General features: G+C 37.6%; 1 protein-coding gene across 5 annotated transcripts in view; it reads left to right on the forward strand.

Moving 5' to 3' along the window:
• The first annotated feature begins 411 nt into the window (after positions 1–411).
• Positions 412–27831, forward strand: part of PPM1A (protein phosphatase, Mg2+/Mn2+ dependent 1A) — a 47064-nt gene continuing 19644 nt past the window's right edge. For 2 of the 5 annotated variants that reach the window (XM_054449209.2, XM_054449211.2), the window contains exon 1: positions 412–740. In XM_054449209.2, coding sequence (XP_054305184.1) covers positions 717–740 — 24 coding nt within the window. In that variant the 5' untranslated portion in view covers positions 412–716. Of the gene's footprint in view, positions 741–3383; positions 3560–4350; positions 4483–13471; positions 13553–14444; positions 14522–27831 lie in introns of those variants that run through there. The other 3 variants (XM_054449210.2, XM_054449215.2, XM_054449214.2) reach the window with 3 other exon arrangements.

Raw genomic sequence — 27831 nt, forward strand, 5'->3', positions numbered from 1 at the left:
TTATTTATTTTCTTCACAGCATGGATCACAGTATGCAATTTCCTTTCTATCTGCTGACTTATTTGTCTATGCCTCTCATTATTATGTCGGCTCTTTGTGGGCAGGGCTTGCCTATTGATGTCATTATCTACCTCCAGTGTCCCACACAGTGCTTGGTGCACAATAGCTATCTGATGAACAGATGAACTTATCTGACAAGATCCACGCTAGTATTGTAAGGCTGTGGCCATATACAGCTATCTTGAGGTGAAAGCCTACCCTAAAGACTGTCCAGGACTTGGCCTCTGGTGCTCACAGTTGCCCCAGGATGAGCCACAGTGGTAGCATAAGACTGCTGGCTGCTCCCCTCTGCCCCTCCCTAATGGGGCTGCCCAGTGATGTCACACAGGACAGGATTCTCTAATCCTTTTCATTCTGTAACAGTCCTCTAAGCAGCTAAGTTTCTCATAACATATTATGATGTAGGGGAGGGAGGAAGGAGGGCTGGGGTAGGGGGCACACCCTCTCCCTGAATGAAATTCATTTAGGGGCACTGTCTGCTCGCATGTTCTGCTCTGGGAGAAAATGGGTAGCAGAAGCTACAATTTGTACTAAGCTAATGAAAAGAGAGAAAAGAAGAATGGGGAAGAGAAGGGCAAAGAAGGCAAAAAGAGAAAAGAAAAAGAGAAGAGAGAGAAGGAGAAATGAGAAAAGAGGAAACCAAATGAAGAGGATGTATGAGAGAAAAAAATATGAAACAGGTAGTGAGGGAGGAAGGAATTGTTGAACCTATGTTCTGGTTGGCTTTTTAACTCTTGAGTAGTGACTGGCTTCAGTGTAAAAGGATGGTGAGGGGTATTCTCAAATACTAGCCTCCTGAGGGGGTCACTCACATTACTGCATATATTTTGAGAGGCCCAGGCAAGTCTGCCTCAAGGGTGACTCTCCTGGAGAGTAATTTGGGAGCAGGAATGTAAACCTTTTTTTAAGTCACAATTGTGGTGGAAACAGAAAGAGAGTAATGCTGACCAGATTAAGCTTTAGACTCCACACTACAGCCCCTGTCCTCACCCTGAGCCTCCCAATTACTAGGCTATTAACACACACTAAATTCAGGACTTTAAAGCCAATCTTGTAGATAATCTTTTTCTTTGTTAATTGAAATACAAACAGATTTCCAAAGTAGAGCAGGATAGTTTTATAATATACCTATAAAAATTACTAAAATGTTATCGTCATGGCAATATATTCCCACTAAAATCTTACTATGAACATCCCAAATACGTGTAGGAGGCCCGGCAAAGTCTTACAGTTCAGAAGAGAACTTTCAATCCTCTTTTTTCAATGTTCTTTTCCCCTTCTATTAGTCCCCCCTCCTTAGTATAAGGTTTAATAAAAGGGGATATGATGATATTAAACATATTTAATCAGACAATATTGATATATTTGTTTCAAATTTTAAAATATTAATCTTATAACCCATGAGTTTCCTAGCTCATACCAAAATGTCCCTGCAAGCTGTATTCAGAAATAAATAGTAGGAAGGTGCCGCTTTATCGGCAGTCTGTACAATGTGTAGACTCCTTAAAAATTTCTTTCTGTTCATATTTTCTATTTATCTCCCTCTTTTTCTACAATTGACCCAGATTCTCCAAGTGCAGAAACAGAGAGAAGAAAGGTGTGGAAGCCTAAAGGAAGGAAGCAGAAAGATAGGGAGGCTTTTCAAGTTTTCTATGGTCCACTACTGTCACTAGTGACCCAGCTTCTGCTTATGAATAAGAAAATTTGTCTTTTAAGAGCACTCCAAATGGTTGCCATATGAGCTTTTCTAGTTCAGAATGTTAATGAGTCCACCAGTATGCTACTCATGCTGTTACTTGTCTGGAGTATTAAGGATTCCAAGAAGGTAGCGTTTCAAAGATCTTTGATCTAATTTCTTTTTTTGGGGGGTGGGGGAGATATGTGGAGAATTAGGAAATGTATCTTCAGATGATACTGAGACCAAATGCATAGTGAATTTTATTTTTATTTTGTATATCTGGAAATGATCCATGTTCATCTTCTCCTAAGAAATTCTGGCCGGGAACAGTGGCTCACGCCTGTAATCCCAGCACTTTGGGAGGCCGAGGTGGGTGGATCACAAGGTCAGGAAATCGAGACCATCCTGGCCAACACGGTGAAACCCTGTCTCTACTAAAAATACAAAAAAATTAGCCAGGCGTGGTAGCGGGCGCCTGTAGTCCCAGCTACTCGGGAGGCTGAGGCAGGAGAATGGCGTGAACCCGGGAGGCGGAGCTTGCAGTTAGCCGAGATTGTGCCACTGCACTTCAGCCTGGACGAAAGAGCGAGACTCTGTCTCAAAAAAAAAAAATAAAAAAAAAAAATTATAATCCCAAAGATATTGAGTAATTTTTGGATTCCTTGAATATTTGGTTTGCCAGTGACTGGCGATTATATATTTGATCCTGTTGTTAGGTTCTAGGTCTAAAAGTGAAGGAAACAGAACCTTCCCCAAAGTCATGTTGAAAAAATTAGAAATGGCTTTTTACAACTTTAAAAGCAGCAGCTAAATATTTGCTGAATGCCAGAAAAAATAAATAGGTTGCTTTTGATCTAAGAGTCGAGGCAACAAAATGGTTTAGGAGATAGAAAGTAGTAGGGTGCAAATTGCTATAGTAAGCTCCTCAAGTAAAATAAAGAGGCCTTCAACATAAATTTACCTTTTTTACTGGCCAGAACTCAATTTGGCCAGTAAAAGAACCGGCCGTCTACAATGAAGTCTTTGTTTTGTGTGTGCATCAGAACATCTTTTAAAAATACGGACTTTTCTTCTAACTTCTTTTCCTGTGAATGTGGTGTAGGTCAAATTCGTGAACTGGTTAAGTCGCTGACAAGAGAGGGAAGGGCACCCCAGCCAATGGGAACCCGTGCTGGTGATGTACTGCTCCTAGGCTGCGATTCATTGGCTGCCTAGGGTTTGTCATTCTATCCCCGGCGTCTGCAAGGAGCGTGGGTTGGGTTTTTTAGCTAGCTAAACTGGATTTTGGCCGCCGGCACGTGCAGTTTCTATTAACTTTAGCTCATCTCTATCTCTTAATAGAAGCAGCTGTTATGTTTCTGATTATTCTCCTGATTTTGAAAAATCCTGTTCTCTTAACCTACCTCATTGGAGGTCGTTGGAGGTCCCCTGGGACAGAATCACGTGATTATCTAACATGTGCAAATAAATACAATGTGGAATCCCCTGAACTACTGATGGAAAACCTGCCAGAAACTCAGAGCATGTGCCCCGTGCGTGAATCAGTTGCACTCGCACGTGGGTGGGCGGTGGTAGCGTGCGTGTGTCTCTGCCCTTTGGGACGCGAGGTGTGTGGCCGTGGCATCTGTTTGGGCTTCCTGGGGTCACTGGGAGAGGAAGGCTCTGGAGGCGTGGGACTCTGGGGTAGGGGGGTCTGGCAGCTGCCTGGGACCCACCATGGGTTCGAAGGGCAGCGGCCAGACCGCGACGGCGCCCAAGAAGGGTGGACAGCTCCGGGTCTGTGCTCGGGGCTGCGTGTACACCATCTTCGCAGGGAGTGGGGTTTGTATCTGCAGGCAGGTAGAAGAGCCAGGGCTCGGGGCGCGGACGCCGTAGGGGTAGCTTCCGAGTCCCTACTTGGCCAAGGGCCGGGCACGGAGGGGCTGTCGATCTACTGGGCACCTAATGGCCGCACATTCTGTCCAGTCCCTGGCGCCAGAACGTGAAGGCCCGGGTCCTGGCTGCTATCCGGGATCCGGACGCTCCCTTCGGCTTCGGCCTGGTGCTCCAGGCCGTAAGGGAACTGCGGCGGCAGCGGCAGAGAAAGAAGCTGGGTAGGGCAGTGACGTCATCTGTGGCGGCCCCTCCCCCGCCCGCCAGCCCTCGCCGCAGTTCCTGCCCAACGACATCCGGGTCTCTGTAGCGGCGCGCCGCGCCGCAGCTGTAGCAGCCGCGGAGCCAGCGGGGCGGGGCGAGCGGAGGGGTGGGGGAGGGGCGACGCGGTCGTGAGCGCGCCTGCGCGGGGCCGCGCTAGAGGCGGCGGCGGCGGTGGCGGCGCTAGGGACGGGAGCGCGCGCGGGAGCTAGAGAGCAGTGGTCTCGGCGCCGGTCCGGCCCGCAGCTTCGGGTCCTCAGGCAGCTGTTGCTCCGGAACGGGTGGTTGGGGAGGGGGGGTGGGGGGACACTAGACAGGTGAGGCGCGAAAGCGATGAGTCCTCGGCTCTTCCTCCTCCTTCTCCGGGACCCGCTCTCTGCCTCCCTCTCCAACGCCCGGATGATCTGAGCCGCGAGGGCGCCGAGAGCCGGGGGCCCGGACGCAGCCCGGCTCCTCCCCTCCTCCGCCCCTTCCCCGGCCTGACCTGGCCCGCCGCTGCCGAGGTGACCCCTTCCCCGGCTGCCGCCGTCGCCGCCGCGGTGACCCCCTCCCCGGCTGCCGCCGCCGCCGCCTCGGCCGACCAGGGACCTGCCCGCCTGCGGCTGCTCCGGGTAAGTGCGGCGCTCGGGCCGACGGCGGGCTGGCGGGCGGTGCGGGCCTGCGCGGCGGCGGCGGCGGCGGCGGGCAGGCCTGGGGCCTGTAAACAAGCCGGGCGTCTGCCCGGGCGCTCCCGGGAGGAGACGCGACAACTCCACCCCCTTGCCGGCCTCCTCCCCCGAGCCGGGCGGCGGGCGGCGAGGGGTTAACGCTCAGCGAGGGCGGTGGCGGGGAGGCGGGGGCGGGGTGTTTGTGGCGGTGGCGCGGGGAGGGGGCGCGACCCTCTGGCCGTCCGCGGCCGAGAGGGGTGTTTGCGGCGGCGACGCAGGCGACGGCCGCAGGCCGGCCTGGCCGGAGAGCGGCCTGCGGAACTTTTCCCAAGCGGGGAGGGGGCGTCCCCGCGCCCCCACCCGCCCTGGCGCGCCGCCCCGGCTGTCCTGGGCTTCAGCCTCTGGGAGGGAGGCGGGGAGACTTCTTTGAACAGGGCTTAGCCTCGAAAAACCCAGTTCTGTAGAAATTGCTTAAGGTTTTACTGGGGGCAGGGCTGAGAGGCTCCTTCAGAACTCAAGTCAGTGAGTGATGCCTCCAGTTCATTCATTATTAAGGCATCGAACAAATCTATTGAAGTAAATTCCGATTTCTCATCCTTTTAACTACGTAAATCGGGTAAAACTTCTTGATGTTAGAGCTTGGTTGAGGTATGGTTCTGTTGTGCTTGTAGATTTTAGATAAACTTGGAGCCTTTTCTTGAAAGACAGCTGGCTCTGGAGAGCCTTCTACCAACTGCAGTTTTAGATACGTTTTGAAAATTTCATCACCTGAGGTATTTTTCTTCTCTCTCCTCAAACACCACATGGTACAAATCCACAAAAGTCATGCTTCAGTTCTCCAAGCCATGGGATCTGTGTGCTACCCCCACCTCACCGCAAGTTTCCTGCTAATTGGAATAATGAGCTGAATGTGTTTTAAGAAGTGGTTGGAAGAGTATGAGAGATAGCTATCATTTTCTGAAAGGAAATGATTTTGACATTATTGAGAGAAATTAGACATTTTAACAATTGTTTTGTAAAACAGTCTTTTCACACTTGCACGTTGGGGTTTTAAACACAACCATTTTACATGTGTTGCGCTCCGAAAAGTGGAGGGATTTGTTGAAACACTACTCTGCTGAGACTTAGGGTTCCAGAGCGCTCGGGAATTTAGCATAGCTTGGTCCCCAACTCTCTTTGAAACACTTCACTTTTATACTTTTATCTTGCTACATATTGGGCCTTTTCCAAAGATTATATTTCTGTAACTCCTTATTTTACAAATAAGAAAATTGAAAATAAGGAGATTTTCTGTTCTTAGATGCTGCTTTTATTGACTTAATGCTTTCTTTACCAATAAATAATTTGAAGCACAAAGTAACATTTCGTAGTGTTATAGTTTTGTTCTTGTTATGTGTAACTTATATGTATCTGATTAAACTTTCAGTCATGTAAGGATGATTACTTTTAATCTGGAAGTTTACAGCAGTATCACATTATTGAAACTATAATGAACTTCCTGCACATGGCAGTTGCCTAAGACATTTTAATTTGATATCATAAAACATTTTTAGATCAGTGAAGTAATTACATTATGGGAAAGGTATATTAAGACTGATAATGTTTGAAGTTAACTACCTCAATTATATTTGAGAAATAATAGTCCTCAAATTGCTTTTTATTTGGCTTGTATCTTTTTATGTATTTTGTGTACATATTGTATCTTTTTACATGAAGGGCTGAGGTATATGACCTGTTGAAGGGAACAGTGCAGTAGGAGACAAGGATTATTTAGTCATGGCTGTGCTCCAAAATATCTGTGTCCATGGACAAGTCCTTTAACCTTTTGAGTTTCAGCTTCCAAATCAGTAAAGCCAGTTGGGCAGATTAGATTATCACATGTACTGTCCAGTTATTACATTTTTAAATTTTTTTATCAATATTGTGTGTCTAGTCAACATGCCTTTGCCAAATAAATGCCTGTTATGTGTCAGGCACTTAGATGTTTCAGTGTTCTAAGGCTGGATTTCTTTCTCAGTTCTGTTTTATTTAACAAATTCTAAGTTGGTGATGGTTCTTTAGAAAAGCTGTTCTTGTATTCTTGTAAGCTATTGATTTTTCTTTTGGGATTGGGATGTGTAGGGAAACTCTTGAGAGGAAGGAGGATGGAGATTTCATGGGAGACAAAAGGTGGTTGAGACTACAGGTTTGAACAAGCACAGGACCCTTGATAGTCTCATGTGAAGGATATTATAAAAACACATTATGAAGGTTTTTTCTGTCACTTCAAGCTGGGTCTTATCTTGTTAAACCTTTGAAAATTCTGTAATACCTCATTTGTTTTTGAAAGAAATCTATAGCAACATCATTTTGTCATGTGGTAAATATTGCTGAGCAGTTACTAAATACCTATAGTCTTTGAGTTTGTTCAGATTACATCTAGGCCATTTGTTTACTCTAATAGCTAATAGAATGTACAGCTGATTTTGGTTTAACTGTGTGTGCTTATTTGTAATTTTTAACCAAAGAGTGGCATATATCCACAAAGAACTTGTTATCTCTGAAATACTCACCCATGAGAGCTGGATTAATTTTTTAAGATGTAAATCTATGCTTGTGTAGAAATAATATAACAAGGTGATATTTTGATGATCCTCTCAAATGATTATCTAACTCTTGCCTGGGCACCTGACTCTGAGTCAGTATACTCTTGAATACTTTCCATCCTTAATCAAATCAGGAGAAAGAGACGGCCATGTAAGAAAATTGGCCACGGCAGGGTTTTGTAGGAGTTAAGCAAGAAGATAAAACAAGGCATGGCCCTGTGAAATATATAAACCTTGGACAAGGGGAGAAGGTATAGTGAGGCAACTGGGTAAAAGTTGTGTCTTCCTCTAAGTAATTTTATGTCACAATATGTCCTGTCTTCCATCTCAAATAACAAATTTTAAAATTAAGTTGTGTTTGTTATTTTGCTATTTGCCAAGATATATAAATTAACTGACCTGGGATTATTAGCTATTTGTATATGAAATAAACTTGGGTTAACCTATATCAAAATCAAAAGATTGATTATATTCTTTACCCTTCATTCTTTCTAATGTCATGTGTTCTCCATATTACATAACAATTTTATACTTCATTCTGAGTCTCCAGAATATATTCTTTGATGATTTTGACCTTTGAATGTCCTAGCTATCCATGTACTACCTAGATAATCTCGTTACCAGGCTTTTCTTTTGCTGAGGCAGGTCAGAGCTAGAGAAAGTAAGCAATTGAGAGAGGCAAGTTTCTGTATACCTTTATCTAAAATGTAATAGACTTTATAATTTTTGTAAGGAACTGAGGAAAGGTACAGGCTTTTAATGTGTATCAATAAACTAGACTCTTATACTGTTTTTATAATATTAGAGATGTTTTAAGCTTCCTTGAGTAAATATGTGATAAAGGAGGGATCTTGAGTTTTTATAATTCTTAATGTTTATTTGGAATCCATTGACCAAGCATATGTAGTATCCATATTTAAGATCTGGATTAAAAGTGATTAGTTTTTGTGGCTGATACGATTTAGAATTAAAATCTTTTGAGGCTAAACTACTTCTAGATACAGAAGAAAGTAATGGAAGCCATACTTTCTTGGCCATTTATTTGTGTTAGGCTTTAATTTTTTGCCATAACCCTTTAAAATATATGATGTTATCTTCATTTTATAAATAAGGAAATACAGGGTCAGAGAACCTAAATAACATGCCAGGATCAGATCTGGGTAGATATAAAAGTATTTTTCAAGATATTACTGAGTGGATTTTTCCCAATTAGATGAACCTCCTTATTACCAGGAACCAAAATTTCAAAAGCTAAACATTAACACTTAACGATTCATAGATTCCTAGAGTTAAGCAAGTCCATGTAAGTTTATGTAAAGTCTTCCAATGCAAGACTAATGTTTTCTTCTAAAACATTCAGAAAAGATTTAAGAAATTAAGTTCATTTTCTCATTCCCAAAGTTTCAGAAGTTAACAAAGCTAAACATTTTATGTCTTCAAGTACCATTGTTTAGATTAAGGAATGGAATCCATGTTAATTCTCAAGTGGTTGATATCCTTAATGAAGGATCTAGGGAAATGTTTCTGAACAGATGTAATCAGTAGAGCCACATTGAAGGGCCCCATGGTGGACATGGTGATAAAACTAACCTTTGAAAGAGAGGACAGAGTTTGAGTCCCTGTTCTTGTACTTCGTAGCCAGGTGTTCCTGGGTAAGCTACTTGATTTCTTAAACCTGTTTTTTTTTTTTTTTTTTTTATGTCAAGTGGAAATACTTTTGTCATAAGTTTATCTTGAAGATTTAATGAAATAATTATATAAAGCATTTGAGATCTTTTCTACCATGAAGAAAGTGCCAAATAAATGGTAGCTGTTATTATTGAGTATATGAAATCTTGAGTTACTTAGGGGTATAGGGACTTGCTTAGTATGAGAGGGTTGTCATTCAGTATAGCTTTTGCAGTGAGCCTGGAAGCCAAACTAGAGATTGAGTAGAGAATTTAGAAGACATTGTAAGCTCTGTGAGTTTAGAGAGCTTGCATTTGAATAGACTAAAAGTTAAGAGGTAATAGAAGAAAGAAAGTTGAGTATGAGTAGCTTTATTTGGCTCTGCAAAGCTGGCAAGATGTCAAGGGTTTGGAGTTAATGATTAGGTGGGAGTAGATGGTTAAATTGTGGATGAAGAGTAACAGTAATAAAGCAAAGGTGAATGTTCAGGCTAGAATGATCAGTCAGTAAGGAAGGACAACGGTTGGTATTTTGAAGAGGAGTTACAGTTTATGGTTAGAAATGAGCAGGAAGATATCATTGCTACAGGAAAGGATGCAAAAGAGTAAGGAAATCAAATCATTCTGATTAACTCAGTTATTACCATTTTTTAAAAATGGAGTCTTTATAAAAGGCATTAAGGCTTTATATGTGAGTTCTAGGTTAAGTTTGAAAAATTGTCTTGGAATAGTGTGGGTGCTACTACTGCAGACCCAAACCAAGACATTAGCATTCCAACTGGTCTCTTTCCTGCTAGCATCTTGTACTGCATCTCCTCCCCGATTCTATAAACCATCGAAATTCTTTCTAAACTATGGTTTTTCATGATATCATTTCTCTCAGTATACTTCAGTGACTCCCTTTTACCTCTGGAATGAAGTTCAGAATTCTTGGTTTGGCTTTTGACACTTTCCATGATTGGACCTCAAGACATTAGTCTGTTTTAACCAAACTAGTACACTTGCTATCTCTGGAACACACTCTTTTCTCTCCATGGATCTTTGCTCATGCTAGTGTGCAGTCTGGAATTTGTTTCTTTCCTTCTCCAGCTTTGGTTTTCTCTTTTAGTAAAGCTCATTTCTAATATTTCTTCTTCCACAAAGTCATCTCTAACCCCCAGAGTGTTTAATCTCTCCTTTCTCTGTGCTTAAAGCAATGTCTGTGTATTGTTTCTATCATATGTTTTACTTTTAGGTATTTGTGTCTAAATTATAATTGCATTCAGTTAATTCTAAAGGGAAAAATAAATTTTTACTTTACCGAAAGGCTAGCGGCTAGCACAGTGCTTTATGGATAGTAGACATTCAGATATTTGGTAAGTATTAAGCAAAAACTACCTGGAGTGAAAGTGATTGTTGTAGGAGGAGGTAGTAGAAGTAGTTACAAGCTTTATCGTAGCAGACGTTTCTGACTCTCTTCCTGTATGTTATTTTTTCTGAACCTGGATATTTAAGTGTGAAGATTATACAAATCTGAAGTGTGGCAGTGTTCTTATATTGATGTAGAAGACTACGTTGACTGATTCTGGACCTACAGGCTTCATTTTAACTTCCTATATTTTGGCTTCGAGGGTTAACAGGACATTTATAATCACATATCTCTTTTCAGAGTATTTTACATTTGCAAATATTATCATGAACTTCGTGTCCTTTTAACCAGAGAGGAATTGTGGAATCACAGGAATTAGATGATGTGTTAAAGAAGAGAGATAACTATCAGCTGATTTAATTTGAACCCAACAAGTATCTAATAATATGCATACTCTGTGTTCAAATAAACCTCTAAGCTAGACTTTCAAGCTTATCAAAATGCTAGACTATTTTCAGTGTTTAGAAAATACAAGCTGGGTGTGGTGGCTTATGCCTGTAATCCCAGCACTTTGGGAGGCTGAGGCAGGCGAATCATGAGGTCAGGAGATCAAGACCATCCTGGCCAACATGGTGAAACTTTGTCTCTACTAAAATACAAAAAATTAGCCGGGCGTGGTGGCACAGGCATGGTGGCCACATGCCTGTAATCCCAGCTACCCAGGAGGCTGAGCAGGGGAATTGCTTGAACCCGGGAGGCACAGGTTGCAGTGAGCCGAGATCGCATCACTGCATTCTAGCCTGGCAACAGAGCAAGACATCGTCTTAAAAAAAAAAAAAAAAACAGAAGAAGAAAAAAGAAAATACATAGTAAAATTTATTGGCTTTTTAAATGGATAATTTCATATAGTCAGTGCCAGCTTAGATCCATTTGTTGGAGAACAATGCTAATGAGACCTCTTGATTCTTTGTGTGCCTCTTATGTTTTCCTAGCCTTGACATTAGCAACTAACAATGATAACTAACATTATTGAGCTCTTATGTGCCAGGGACTATTAGAATAGATTTTCAATTATTATCTCATTAAATCTTCGCAGCAGCCCTATGAGCTAGATACTGTTACTACCTATATCTTAACAGATGAGGAAATTTGAAACAGAGCAGTTATTTGCCAAGAGTTTCAGAGCTATTAACAGGAGCCTAATACATGTCCTTGGACTTTTCAGAAATAATTTGTTGATCCATGCAGTTTCATTGCTACTGCGGAAGTAAGTCTCTTGGCCATTGTGATGGGTCAGAAAATCTTTGTACGTGAAGGGTATGACTACTGTTCCATTGTACCCAGAGAGTGAATCTTGTGATTGAGTTGGGATTTGAGGTGGCAGTGTATACTAAGTTTGAAAAGTATATTATCATATGTTAGCTCCCTTTGGAAATTTTCCCCAAGAAGAGCTATTACATTTTTTAACATTAAAAAAGCATATGATATGGCCATAATACAATTAGTTCCACAAGCCATACACACTTTTTTCTTATGGCTTAAAATTTTATTCATGTTTACTAGTTTGCAACCCACTGATGTAAATTATTTCACTGATCCTTTATTCAAATGAAATTCTCTTGAGTCTAAGAAGATAGTCTTAAACACAAGCTAGCTGAGTTTACAATAGAGATTATACTATAAATGGTAGCTTCAATGTTTATTGAAAATAAATTCCTTAAAAGCGGTCTTGTTTCATTCATTTTAAAGAGATTATCAATATATGACTGTTAAATTTTTGTAGTCTCCCTGTTCATTTTCTGGTGAACACATGACAGAAAATTGAATGTGAGCTGGAAATATAGCAGACTATGAGAAAGCATGGGTCATGTATAATCACTTTAAATTTAGGCTGGTGTTTTGTATTCATCTGTGATATGACCACCTCAGGGAGGGATGTAAGTAAACATTCTTTTTTTAGTTATACTTTAGGTGGCTTAATTATTTTAAAGAATATGTTGTTCAAGAATTGTCTATTGTACTGTTTTAAAGAATAAGAATATAATTCATTACCAACTTTGAATGTCTTGGATTCTTAGTACTACCTTTTTCTTTAGCATGACTAGTAGGATCACATCATAATTTGGTACTGTGTGTATAAAGATGAAGTGTGCTTACCTTTATTACCAAAATTCAGAAATGAAAATGTGAATGATAAAAGACAAGGGATGGCTATATATTTTTTTGTTTTTGTTTTTCCAAACAGAATCTCATAACTTACCAGGCTTTAGAAAAACATCTTTGCAGTATGCCATCATACCTCAGAATGTTAAGTAGATAGGAAATAAAATTTTCACTTTTTGTAAAGCAGTAGGGTATTATCCTTTCTGAGAGCCTGTAAGGCTGTTTTGGTTGCCAAGGGGCCAGTCTTAGAAGTGGCAGTTTTTGTTTTGTGACCAACCCACAGCTTACCCTTTGTTAGTCCATATCTGTCATCTTCATTTTCTCTTTCTGCATAAATGCTTCTTGATACAGTAAGCAGGTGTTTCAACTAGTCAGCCATCTAGTGTGATCTTTTCTGGTTTGCTACAGTCAGTAAAATAAGTAGCTCTGTAAGTGTAAACAGTATTACTTGTTTTATGTAGTAAAACTCCAAGATTAAGTTAGAGATATTTTTGGCTAGAATACATTGACAATGGATTTCCCAGCTCCCAGAAATTCGTTTGTGTCTGAATTACTTTATACTTGGCTTCTTGTGTAGAGAAAACTTTAGAAAAAATTCATCCATCCATGAATGTTGAATGAATGAGCAGATTAATAAATAAATAGCTCAGGGAAAGAAAATGTGTGGGCTCTTAGTCATAACTATGTTTTTTCTCTTTTGTTCCCTTCCTTATGTGGCATTTTTCAATAATGGGAGTGTGTATCTAATGATGTTGATAAACTTTAAAGTTATTGATGAACAGTAATCTGAAAATCAAGTTTTGATTAAGCCATAGATTTTTTTTAGGGTCCAATATTTTCTTTTTAGAAACCCATTATGATATTTTTGTAGGGATAAAAGACAACCATGTATTCTATAGATGGAAAATGGTAGGATACAGTTTGTTGCCGGCCAACTTCTCTGAAAATACCTTTTCCTGCATAGAAGATAATCAGTGTCGACAAGGGAGAAGCCAAGGTATAATGGCTGTTATTCATCTGTCTCATGTATTCATCAAGTGTCATGTGCTAAATATGAACAAAAAAGACATGATCTCTTTCCTCCTGGGTCTTAAAATCTAAAGTGAGAGATAATTCACCAGGTAAGTGCTGCCATAAGGGAAATAGAGGATTCTATGAGCTTATGACTAAGGATAGATCTGTTTCCTCAGACGTGGAACTAAGAAGTGGCAGGAGTTGAGAAGTTCATTTTGGGCCATGCGATTTGAGGTGTGGCTATTCAAGTATAGGAGGTAGGTGGTTACACATTTTTTAAGCTATTAAATAGAACTTTCACTTGAAAAGGTTTTTTTCTCTCTTACTTTCCTCAGCATCTATCTCCCTGCACACACAAAAAAATTTCATGTCACAATTCATGAACTCAGTGAGTGACTCTATTTTGAAAAATGTTAGATTATATCAACTGAAGTCTGTTAGAGGCAAATGCGTTTGGTCATTTTTTTTCAGCAGGGACATTTCATATGTGTAAAATATTTAGAATCCCCATGTATTTGTATATAAATGAAGCTTTTACCATCTTAAATGTTTAATAAGTTATATTTTTCCTTTCTTTCAACTTAAGTATACAAGGTTATCAGCAAACATTTGTAAATGCTCTATGTGAGGTGTTTTGTTTATTAGTTTTAAAGAAGAGAAGAGGATGGATTGGATCAGGAAGTCAGTTATTGTTTTCTGGGTTAGTCTGAGTCCAAATCCTCAAATATGCAGCGATTTATAAGTAGCAAACTAGGAATTGAATCCACTTCAGTTTTGAATAACTTGGATAAGACACTTTCTGTCTAGAGATCTGTCTATAGATAACTTGGATAAGACAAGTTACCCAAAACTGATAAATCTGAATTAGTTAACAGATGAGGCAAATTGAGATTGTAAATGCTAAAACATTATTAGAAAACTTTATAAACTAAATAGTTCCATGCCATGTCTTTTTAGTATTTTGCTTGTACTATAATTGTAGTGAAAATAGGTCAGTATCTAATTTTTATAGTCAGTAGAGCCCTCCAACTAAATTTAGCTTAGATGTTTTCCTCGCAATTATATACTTACAAAGTTTACTTTTAAAAACTGTGTAATACATGCCTTTATAGAAATTTAAGAAAACTACTTACGGATTATGTACTTCAGATCACAGCACAACTAGAAGATGTTGATACATTAAATAAAAAATCAGGAAACCTATGAAGAACATCAAAAGTGGCAAGGTGTGTTCACTTGCACTTTGTGAGATTGAAACTGCTGCCAGTTTGCCAGTTTGCCAGTGCAAACTATGGTTTGAGTACTTTTAAATTTTAACTAATTTAGCAAAGACTAATTATTTTTTAAATAATTTTGGGGTAAAAAAATGGTCTTTCGCATAGAAGAGCTTTACCCAACTTACTTTAGTTGGTTCAATTGGTTGATTTTGGTTTGCTTTTTGAAATTTTGTATTGTCTTAATTTGGGGCACATTGAACTCAATAACAGTTCAGTTGCATTAGAATTCATTTGGGTGAAGTTTATTGTTGGAGGAGGGTGAGTAAATATTTAACTGAAAAAGTGAAGTAAATATTTATTTAAGGCTGTAAGTTGAAATTTTTGTCAGCTGAGAAATTTTCAGGTAACTTTTTTAACCTTTGAAAAAAATTTACTATAGCATGAGTATTTTTTATACTGCTATGTGTAATCCATAGTCACGTTTTTTAACCTTTTTATATAAAATACTAATACAGAAAACCATACAATCATAGTAATCTTTTAAAATTGCTTTATAATTCACATAGCATAACATTCACCCATTTAAAGTTTACAGTTTGGTAGTCTTTAGTATATTCAGACTTATGCAACCATTAACACAATTTAATTTTAGAACATTTTCATCACCTCCAAAAGATACCCTGTACTCATTAGCAGTCACTCCCCATTCACGTCTCCCAGCCCTTATCAACCATTAATCCATTTCCTGTCTATAGATTTGTCTAGTTTGGATATTTTATATAAATGGAATACAGGTAACTTTTTATTAGTGATTTTTCACTTATATGTGTCTTGCATGTCTCATGAGATAGCTATGAATAAGTTAGCCTTTTACAACTTAAATAACAAGTCTTGTCTGACCGGGAAAAAGTGTTAAGTTATTGAGAGACTGCATCCCAGTTTAAACCAAGAACCAGACTCCTTACTAGTATTATAACTCAAAAGAATGTGTACCATTAGCCCTTACCTCTGGTGGTGCTTTTCACTGTGAATTGTTCAGCAGCCTCTCAGCTTCCCGTAAATACCTCTTAAGTCTTAAACTCAGACTTGCATGAGTTTACTGAGATATGTTTACGTTTGCAGCTGGCTTGCCTAGAGTCTACTTTGTTACTCCCCTACTAAGTCTAGAATGAGGAAGAATTAAAAGCAAGAAAGGAGATACAGAAGAAGAGATTGCTCAGGCTGAGGAGGGGCAAAGTGATAAGAGCAGGATTAGAAAGAGACATTAAAAATTCAAGGATACTGAGTTTGTGGGCATCAGAATAAATCTTGGAGACTGTTTTAAAAGAGAATAAAACCTAGAGGGAAGGAATAAAAGGCAAATATGTTATAAAACATAGGTAAAATATTTAAAATATTTTGTCCTGAATTTTGAATTTTAGGCATATGTCAGTGAAGCACAAAGGATAGCCCCCTTTTCTGATGAGCTTTAGTATCCTTAAGATATTTTCTTTCTAGAACCTTGTGTAGGAATTTTAAAGCTGAACCATAATCATGTGTTCTCTTTGGTTTTTTCCAACGTTTTTGGATTGGAACCAGTACAGAGTAGGAAACCCATATCACCTTGGGATTATTTTTCAGATAAATCTTCCAGAGGATTAAGTGGCACCATCCCCATCGAGTCCAAGTAGGAGGGGAAGAATCCTATTTTAGGTGCTGTCAGATTCAGCGGGCTGTTTAGTTCACTTTTTAGCCAGAAAATGGAGCTAAATGAGAAATTGCAGCTTCCAAAGAAAATCATACCCTGATTTTATAGATCAAAGCCTTTCTGATTAGATCAGAATTGTTACTGAGATTTTAGGGGCATTCACTTAAAGTGCTGCAAGAAGAGTGATAAATCATATATAGGTGTAAAGTCAATGAAGTCCTATAGTAAGCAGACTGGAATTTAGGGGGAGGGGAATACACACTGTTAGACTGTTGGTACCTATATGTGACTACTAGGATGATTATGTATTTTAAATTCTGTATTCAGTTTCTTATCAGAAGTACTGCCTACAATATCTTATACTTAATTTTTTAAGGAACAGGTGATAAAGATAGGTTATATTTTCTTCAGAATAATTGATATTCATTATTTAATAGATAAAATGTGTTATCTGAATGTTTATAGTAGTAGAAACCAAGTTTACAAAATGTGTATATACAATTTGTTTTTAATAACCAAGGATTCTTTCTTTACAAAAGATTTCCTCTATATAAATCTTCCTGTTTTATAGATGATCTGTATTATAGGAGAAACAAGAGTATTTGTTGATTTAACTGGCTAATCGACAGGACTGAGCATTATTAGAGGAGTATTTAAACATAGAAGTCTGTGAAAATATTTTTAGTGCTGAGGGAAATTGGAAGGACTTTCTAGAACTGCAAACTAATAGAAAACTTTTGGCCAGGCATGGTGGCTCAAGCCTGTAATCTCAGCATTTTGGGAAGCCGAGGTGGGAGGATTGCTCAAGTCTAGGAGTTTGAGACCAGCCAGGGCAACATAGTGATACCTTGTCTCTACAAAAAAAATTTTAAAATTAGCTGGACCTGGTGGCACACCTATACTCCCAGCTACTTGGGAGGCTGAGACGAGAGAGGATCACCTGAGCCCAGGAGCTCCAGGCTATAGTTTGAGTTGTGATCGTGCCACTGCACTATAGCCTGGGTGACAGAGCAACACCCTACCTCAAACAAACAAACAAACAAAACAAAAAAACCCTTCTACCTCTGAGGATGTGGGGATTTAAAGATTGCTATGATTTAAATATAAATCCTAAATATATAAAATATGAGAACAGAAGAGTATTTGTTAAACAAGACTAAGCTCTGCTACATAAAGTAAGGCACTATCATTGTGCTGGTATTTTCTGATTCTCTTAGTGCAATAAATGTTAAACTTTACTACTACCTTAGCCATGTTGCAGGGAATTGACATGAATAGTTCCTGGGTTTTGGCCGGGTGTGGTGGCTCACGCCTGTAATCCCAGCACTTTGGGAGGCTTAGGTGGGCAGATCAGGAGTTCAAGACCATTCAAGACCAGCCTGGCCAACATGGCGAAACCCGATCTCTAATAAAAAACTTAAATATTAGCCGAACGTGGTGGTGCACGCCTGTAGTCCCAGCTACTCAGGAGGCCGAGGCAGGAGAATTGCTTGAACCTGGGAGGTGGAGGTTGCAGTAAGCCAAGATGGTGCCACTGCTCTTAGCCTGGGTGACAGAGGGAGACTCCGTCTCAAAAAAAAAAAGTTCCTGGGCTTCAAGGGCACTCTAATGTGCACATCTTAAATTCTTAGAGCCTACTTCTGTGGACCATTTATGTTACTGTTGTTGAAGAATTTGATTTTCTTTTTTATCTGCCCATTTCCCTTGGCCTTTGTAGGTTTTTTGAAGTGAACATACTTTTATGTATTTACTTATTTATTGAGCAGTTCCCAAATGGCAACTTTATTATTTTATTTCTTCAACTCAGTTGTCGTTTACTTCATTTGTATCTAATCTATTTAACTCATCCTTTGAGTTTTTAATATCAACATTTAAAATTTTTTTTTTAGATTCAGAGGTGTGCATATGCTTGTTACATGGATATAGCATGTATAATGGTGGAGGTTGGGCTTCTAGTGTACCCATCACCCAAATAACTGAAGGTTGGACCCAATAGGTAGTTTTTCAACCCTCACCCTCTCCCACCCAATTGTTTTTATTTCTGAAAGTAATATTTCTTTCTCAGTCTGCCTGATAATTTTTTTATAGTTTCTTATTTTTTGTTAGTTTTCAAAAAATACCTTGTTGGGCATTTTGTCCATAGATATAATATCTTATATTTGCTAATTCCAATATCGGAAGTCCTTAGGAAGTTGTACTTAAGGTAGTTTGTTTCTTTCTGTATTTGGTGATTTTTTTTATGAGCTAATATTTGATTAAACTGAACATTTCTCCATCCTCTGTATAGTTGCCTACAATGTAATTTCTACTTTTTTTTAGCATAAAAGAGTTTCATTTTCCTTTTAATACTCAATAACTTGTTTAATTAGCCAGTATTTTTACCAGTTTCTGTACTTATTGTTCCTTGCATCTTCTCTGAGTCCACTTTTCTTCTTGCTGAAGTACATCCTTTAGTAATCCTTTTAGTAAGAGGCTGGCTTGTAAATGTCCTTAGTTTTTGTGTGAAAGTATATTTTATGCATTACTTTGTTTTTCAGCTAGATAGAGAATTCTTGGTTGATAGGTTTCCTCCCATTAGCACCCTCAGTATATTATTTCATTGTCTTGTGAAACTTGGCAAACTTGGATCTCTGAGAAGTCTGGTCTCTGCCTAATTGTTATGCTTCTGTATGTAATTTTTTTTTTCTGGTAGTTTTTTAAAAGATTTCTTTATTATGTCACCACTACTTAACTGTGTGACCTTGGGCAAGTTCAAAATGGATATAAAATTGTGTCTGTGTCATAGGGTTGTAATGAGGATTAAGTTTTAAAGCACTTAGAACAGAGCCTTGCATATTATAAGTGTGACATGTTAATATTTGTTTTATTTTGCCTTACTTGATATTCTAAACACATTTCTATGATATGCTTAAGTATGTTGTTTTATCCATAGCTCCTCTTTGAAATACATTGTTGATGGGAAGATTCATATCTTTTTTTGTTTCTAGAAAATTCCTTAGCCTTCATATCTTTGAATATTCATTTTCCAATATTCCTTCTTCGTCTCTGTATTATGTTCTAGGTGGTTCCTCAGTATCACTTTCTAATTTACTAATTCACACTTTGATTTTGTCCAGCTAGAGTTTATGTGGCCTCAGTTCCAGCGAATTTTTTAAAAATATTCAGGCTGTCTCTCTAATAGCCACGTATTCTGGTTTGATTTCTGCCTATTTTTAATTTTTCTCCCCTTAATGGCTATTGTGGCTTCCTTTTAACATTTGAAATTATTTTCAGATTGTTATTTTTTCTTCTAGAATGAATTACAGTTGTTGATTTTATTGGCTGTCCATCTTACTTTAGTTTTCTTTGTGTGTTTTGAGTTTGCTTTTGCAGTCTCCTATTGACTGGAAGTTTTTGTTTTGTTTTCTTTTTCACTCTTCTTATCCAGTGTTTTTACATGCACCTACATCTCTGTCTAAAACCACATCTTTATATTGGAGACTTGATTCCCTTGATTCTTGGTAACATCAGGATCAGGCTTCTCTTTCCAAGAATAAGACACAAACTAAGATCTATATTTCTTCTCACTGGACACATAATTTCATCTAAACCATAGCCCCATGCAATGGTTAGTAGTAGCTTTTTGTGGCTCCTTTTATAGGTTGGAAGAGCCTCTCCACCCTAGGTATTGGTTTCAAGCAATGAGCCTGAGTTCTATCCCAGCTGTGCATGGGTACCTTTTTAGTCCCTGCCACTATCCCTACAGGATGTGGACTTTTGGCCATCTGTGTTACTTGAGCCCAGAAGGCTCACAGTTTTAGCTTCAAAAACTGCTTTGTATTTAAAGAGTTCAGTGGCTTGGTATTTTTTAAATATTTTGTTTGTATAGTTAATATATATTTAACATACATTGAAATGTTTGGAACAGAGATACATTTCAAAAGTGAATATACAAATCCATTTGGTTGGAAGTTAGTCCATTTTGTGTTGCTATCACAGAATATCACAGACTGGGTAATTTATTATAATAGAAGTTTATATAGCTCTCGGTTCTGAGGCTAGTAAGTCTGAGATTGAGGGGCTGCATCTGGTGAGGGCCTTCTTGCTCTATCATCCTGTGGTGGAAGGCAGGAATGCAAGAGAGCACAAGCGCAAACAAGGGCAAGATGGGGCCAGACTTGATTTTACCAGGAACTCACTCCTAAGAGAAGGGCATTACTCAATTCATGAGGGCAGAGCCTTCATCACCCAGTTACTTTTTATGGACTCACTGGTTATTACTGTCACAATGACAAATCAATTTCAACATGAGTTTTGGAGGTGACATTCAAATCATAGCAGAAGTCAATGTTTAAAATCAATGTATATCCTACATACCCTTCAGAAAGATACTAGTTTCCTACTTATGAGAGGTATTTTTTTTATTCCTTTGCCAATATTGGGTATTATAATTTTTTAATCTTTGAGAAGGTAATGTATAAAAAACAAATTTGTGTTTAATAGCTAGCAGGGTTGGTCATTGCTCCATATATTTATTACCCATTTATATTCTTTTATTTATTTAATTGCCTGTTCACATTCATTGCCCATTTCTTTTCCTTTAAAGTGTTCATTTTTATTGTCTTTTAAAATAGCTGTTTGTATATTGTAGTAATGTTAACTTTTGTGTATATATTGCAGATGCCTAAAAGACGTTTGCTTTTCAGATTAATGAGCTTTATTTTATAGTGTAGAAGTTTTTTTTCTCTGGAGTCACTTTTTCTTATTCCTTTGGAGTCAGTCTTTTCTTGTCATCCTTAGAAAGTCCTTTCCTACCATAAGATTACAGAAATATTTGCCTACCTCTACTGGTATCCTTTTATTGTTAATACTTCAGACTTCAATCTTTAATCTGTTGGTATTTATTTTAAGGTGTGATGTTGTAGGGATTCAACTACCCACCACTGGAGGGCAGGAGTGGAAAAGATCAGCTTTCAGACACCCATTATTGAATCTCTGTTCCCAGAGAGCTCTTTCTGGATTCTCAGTTCTATTCCACTGATAAATTTATTCCTGCATTAGTATTGCCTCTTAAATACTATAATTTGAAATCAAGTTTAAATATCAGGTATTGCAGATTCTCATGATTTTAAGAATGTTTTGGCTATTCACATTTATTCATATGTATTTTGAAATGATTTAATCAAGGTCTGGGAACAAAAAGGTCCAGTTGTGATTATATTGAATGTATAGATTAATAAAGGGAGGACAACCATCTTCGCAATTTTGAATCTTCCTATCCAAGAAAAAGAAGTGTGTTTTATTCTGAAGCCCTCTTCTTAAAAAGGTTCTATTTCTTGTTATTTATTTAGATATACTTTTATTTCTGTTTTAACTGATTACTGTTAATCATTTTCATATATGATTTTCTATAATCAAAGAATCTTATTGAGTATTTTTTCCCTATCATTTCAGATTTTGAGTTTGCCATCATATAGTCATTAACTGCAGATAATTGATCTCCTTATAATTTTATGCCTTTTTTTGTTAGCCTTGGCTTATCTCAATAACCATTATTTCTAGACATTGCTGAGTTACAGGGTAAGAGTTGGTGTCCTTGTTCTTTTTTCTTTCCTGGGAATTGTTCTAGTACTGAGATTTCCTCTTTGGCTTGAAGTAAGTATTATATTAAGGAATAAATTTTATCAAATCCCTCTTAGAATATGATGAGATGATCATATGGATTGTTTTTAACTTTTAAAAAGATGACTTGTATTAGCTGCCTAATGATGGCTCATTGTTACGTTCCTAAAATGAACCCTATTTGGTGATTTGTAATATATATTTTACTGATTTTTTTGCATCTGTATTAATAAGTATGTTTGGACTATAGTTTTATTTTTTTAGTGCTGTCTTTGTCAAATTTTATAGAAGGATTATGATAGGTTTGTAAAAAGAATTGGACATTTTTTTCCTGTAATCTCTAGATAATTTAGGTAATTTGAGAGTTACATGTTTCCTTAGGGCTTGAAGGATCTTGTTTTGAAATAGTCTTGCCTGATGCACTTTTATTTTTAATAGCTTATTTTGAGAACAATCCAAATTTAAAATTTGCAAAAATAGTACAGTGAACTTCCATATTTATTTAAATGGCCAATTATTAACATTTTTCCACATTAGTTTTACAGACTTTTTTCCCTGTGTATGTGCATATATGTATTCATAGTCTCTTGGCATGCACACGCACATTTTGTTATTTTTTAGTTTTGCTGAACCATTTAAGACTCAGTACGGACATCATGAACCTTTACTCTTAAATATTTAAATATGTGTCCCCTGAGAACAAGGACTATCACTTTCTCTTAAATAACCGTAGTTCAATTATCAAATTTAGGAAATTTAACATTCATACAATACTATTATCTAATATACAACCCATAGTCAGATTTTATCAGTTGTCCCAGTAATGTCGTTTATAACAATCTTCCCCTCCCCATTCCTTCACCCTTTGTCTTCATCCAAGCCAGTCCGTAATCACATATTACAGTTTGTTGTGATCTCCTTGGTCTCCTTTAACCTGGAGTGGTTCTTTAGTCTTTTTGCATTTTGTTTTTCATGAGCTCTGGAGTTTTTTGAGGGATAGTTCTTTAATAACTTTCTCATATTGTTCCAGGTTTCTGGTCTTCACTCTAGCACTAATTGAAAAAAAATAATTTGTTTTCCAAGAACTGTTACTTTCCTTCATACAAATTTATTAACAGAGAATTGTACAGAGTGATTTATTTTACAACAATAAAATTCTATTTGTGAGGTGAGTATAGCCTGTTTGGCTTCTAATTTTAAATAATTTTTTTAGTTAGACTATTTAGTGGCTTACCTATTTTATTTTTTTCACATATAACATGTGCTGTAATTTTACCTAATATATTCCTTCAGCTTTTATTTTATTTTGTATGTGTGTGTGGTTCATTTTTCTTTTTAGGTTGAATATTTAGTATACTGATTTTCTTTAGTATATTGATTTTTTTAACTAAGTGTGAATTTTCTTTTTTTTTTTCTATTTTCAACACACTATTGCTAGCTTAAAGGTGAGTTTTCTTAATAAGGTTTGGTCACATCTCAGAATTTGATAGGAGATTTTTCTCATTATTGTTTCTAAATATTCTGTAATTGTAGAAATATATAAACTCAATGCAAAAAACTGGTGTAGGAGCTTACTTTTTAAGCAGTTTCCACGTTTGAGGTTTTCTTCTTTCTTTACACATTGTCAATATCTACTATTAATGTATTAAGTCAGATGTGTCATTTCATTATTTCATTTTCTTTTTTTTTTTTTTTTTTTTGGTCTGTGGGGTAGGATGGGGGAGTGTGTTAGAAATCTCTGTGGGGTAGGATGGGGGAGTGTGTTAGAAATCTATAAGCTTTTCTTTCCAACATATAATCCAATAATTATTTGATTTTTCAATTAATGTTTTAAGTGTGTTTGAACAGAATATATAGTCTTGAAATTTTGGACCACATCTTTTACCAATTTAAAACATGACTCTTAATCTGTTTATTGCTTTATTCCTTGTGATTTACTTTGTCTGAAATTGAAATTGCAATTCTTGGTGTCTTTTTTGCCTAGTGTATTTTGACCACAACGAAGTACTTTTATACTGACATCTTTATTTTTGAGTTTCTTGGTTTTGATTAGTCTCTTGATTGCATGAATCTATCTTTAAATAGTTTATTTTTCAGAAATGAAACATGGATAACACTACTTTAGTGCTGGCATATTTGATCATGTCTTCCTATTGCCTTTACATATAAATGACAACCTTGCTGGTCATAGTATTCTTGGAATAAAACCTCTTTATCCTCAACGTTTATAGGCATTACGTCATTGCCTATCATCTGATGCTGCAAAGAAGTCTGGGGCCAGCCTGATTTCTTTTTTCTTTTTCTTTTTTGGCATGTTTATTTTATTTTTTTTATTTGAGACAGTCTTGCTCTGTCACCCAGGCTGGAGTGCAATGGTGTGATCTAGGCTCACTGCAGCCTCTGCCTCCTGGGTTCAAGCGATTCTCCTACCTCAACCTCCCAAGTAGCTGGGATTACAGGCATGCATTATCATGCCTGGCTAATTTTTATATTTTTAGTAGAGATAGAGTTTTGTCATGTTGGCCAGGCTGATCTCGAACTCCTGACCTCAGGTGATCCTTCTGCCTCGGCCTCCCAAAGTGCTGGGATTATAGGCGTGAGCCATCGCGCCCAAGCCGATGGCATGTTTATTTTGTCTGAATTGTATTCTTAAAATTTATAATCTTCAAATTATGCTTCGGTATTGGTCAGTTTCGACTAAATGTATCTAGTACTTGATAAACGCCATTCACTCACCAAGTTCAGTCCTTAGTTTATGATTTATTTCTTCTGCCTTTGAAATTTAATTTTTCTTCCATTATTTGGTTTTCTTATTTACAATGCACTAATTAAGCTGTTGGATCTGCATTGTTTATATCTTTTCTCCAGTCTACTTGTTTCTTTATGCTTACTTGCATACTGGATGATTTTTGTCCTGTTCGTTTCTACCCCTTGCAGATTGTTTGCTGTAGTGTCTTCATTCCTCATTATTGCTTTTCATGACATTTAAAATACTGCAATGATATTTTTTCTCTCAAATATCTTTTTTTAAAAGCTCTGTTGATACTTTTTATATTCTGGTTTCTTTTCATCCCTATTTCACAAATTAGGTTTTTAAAAACTTTCTTATATGTAAGTTGTCACCTAGTTTTCTAAGGTAAATCTTTTAGACTGTGACATCATGTTCTTGAGTACTTTTTTAGTTACTTTTTTATTTCAGAATTTTTGTATGGGTTCCATAAATTTTGTTTCTGCTTTTTTACTTAAAGGGTGGCAGTTTTCTCTGTTGTTTGCCCAAAAATAGTATAACTAGATACTCCTTGCCTGTTCTGCCATTATACTAGGATACCATTACCTCTTTCCCCCTTGGAATTTAACAGGCTGAATTATATTAAATTGTTTTAGTTATCATATTTCATTATGTTTGAGAGAAATGATAGGGATTTGGTCCTATTAACCTGTTACAGGTAAGAAACTTTGTCTCTCTTGATTTTTCTCTTGATGCTTGTTGAAATTACTGCACATTTTCATCTTTACAAGTTTGGCAGATTTTCTTTCCCAACAGAAGAACTTGACTATTGGGCATTCTGCTAATTTCCATGGCTGCTATAACAAATTATCACGAACTTGGTGGCTTAAAACAGTACAGATTTATTCTCACAGTTCTGGAGGCCACAAGTTCAATATCATTTTCACGGGGACAAAATCAGGGTGTCACCAAGAATGTGCTCACTCCCGAGGCTTTAAGGAGGAATCTGTTTCTTGCTTTTTTTCACCTTCCAGTGGCTTTCAGCCTCATCACTTGCCTGGTAGCCACATCACTCCAATCTTTAAGACCAGCGTTTTCAAATCTGTGTCTGCTCTGTTTTCACATTACCTTCTCTGTGTGTGTCAGATCTTCCCCTGACTCTCTATTCTAAGGACATGTGAGTTCATTTAGAGGTCTCTGGATAATCCAGGATCCTCTCTCCATCTCAAGATTCTTAATCACATCTGCAAAGCCTTTTTTTTCCAAATAAGGTAACATTTATAGGATTAGGACTGGTATCTTTGGGAGTCATTATTCAGCCTACTAGGTATCATTTTGTTTTGCTACTTTAGAGTGAGGCAGACATATTAGTCAAAAATTGGATTAGAGTAAAGCCTCATAGATTGTGCTGTTTGTTAGAATCACAGATACTGTCCTCTTTACCGAATGATGCAAACTCTGATGCCGTGGTGGAAAAGTATGTGAATTGAATTGGATGTGGTCAATAAGGATTGCTAGGGACTCGAGAATGTATGTTGTTCTGGGGAGAGGAAATACGTGAAGGTCAAATTCAGGTTATCAGGTTATCAGGTTATCAGCTTGTAGTCCTAGTTTGTAGCTGCTTTTTTCTTTTCATTTCTTACAAGCTGGTCTTGCTGTAGTAAAATAATTTTGTGTGTCTCTTATAATCTTGATATTGAGAATAAGAGGTTTTTTTTTTTTAATGGGAATTCCATCCACATGATTTTAGATTAAAGTATTACTTTACTAATGATGTTTACCCAGGTATTCCTAGAACTTTAGTCTTCTCATGTAATGTTTTATACATTTCTCAGAACAAGGTAATTGACGAATAATCAAGGTTGCTTATTTATTGATGAGGAAAGTTAGACATTAAGCCAAAGGACTTGTCCAGCATCGCATATTGGATAGACCTATAACTTTTAACTTTAATCTTGTGGTGACAGGTATTTCCTTTTTTTTTTTGATGTTTCATATGTGCTTTGATGTTGATGTGTCATGTGACATGAAGTGTCTCCCTATTATTGGATAATTGGGCAAGTCTAAGTTCTTTTTACTTTATATTCCTGATTTTGTTTTTCTAGATGTGTGATTTTTACAAATTCAGGTTACTTCTTTTTTTTATCATGTTATTAGAGTTAAACTAATGAAAAGTCATATAGAGATGAACTTGGTTTTGAAATATAATGAATAGATACTTGCTTGGCTGGAATTTTTTCTCAGAAGTTTTTTATAAAGATGGTATGAGTGTATACTTTGTATCCAGGAATGTGTGTACATTAGGGGGAGTGTTGGGGGGATGAGGGTGGAAGACATTTTAAGACACACAGGAGGCTGGTGTGGTGGCTCATGCCTGTAATTTCAGCACTTTGAGAGGCCAAGGCAGGGGGATCACTTGAAGTCAGGAGTTTGAGACCAGCATGGCCAACATGATGAATCCCCATCTCTACTAAAAATACAAAAAATTAACTGGGCGTGGTGGCGCATGCCTGTAATCCCAGGTACTTGGGAGGCTGAGGCGCAGAATCACTTGAATCCAGGAGCCGAAATCATGCCGCCACACCCCAGCCTGGGTGACAGAGTGAGACTCTGTCTCAAAAAAAAAAAAAAAAAGAGAGGACACAAAGTGTACACTCATATGCTCTTTTTATCCATACCCATTATCAGTTTGGTCATACATTATTCTAGTTTCATGAACCTTTACTCTTAGAACTTGGTTTATTCTCTAATATCTTTTGGATTCAGTTTTGCAGTTGAGATGGCTGATATCAATTTGATACTCTTCCCTTTTATGATTGCTCATGTTTTTGTCTAGAACCTTGCATTATAGTATTTTTTTTCTTTTCCTTGCATTTCTATAGTTGTGAACAACTAGGAGTGGGTTTTTAGCAATTAATTCAGTGAGCTTGTTAATTTTGAAAAGGCTTCAACTGAGGAATACTTTCTTCTCATTTCTTTGATGATAGCTTCTCTGTTTCTCCTTCAGAAAGTCTTGTTTTTTATATGCATATTTACTTTTTGGGTGCACTCTCCTTGTTAATGAGTTATTTGCATCTGATTTTTCTTTGAGTTTATTCAGCACATATTTATTAATGATCTACTGTATACTCTGTGCTAGGGGAGTTGACCTAGGGAACTCAAAGGAGGCTCCTTTGGAGAATTGATGCTTGAGTTGAGATCTCAGGAATGAGTGGGAATTATCTAAGACATGAAAGAATAGCTGTTAAGGTAGAGAAAGTAACATTTGTTTATATATTTGGAAGAGGGAAGTGTGATGAGTAC

Source organism: Pongo pygmaeus, chromosome 15 (genome assembly GCF_028885625.2).
Source record: "Pongo pygmaeus isolate AG05252 chromosome 15, NHGRI_mPonPyg2-v2.0_pri, whole genome shotgun sequence".
NCBI classification, from domain to species: domain Eukaryota; kingdom Metazoa; phylum Chordata; class Mammalia; order Primates; family Hominidae; genus Pongo; species Pongo pygmaeus.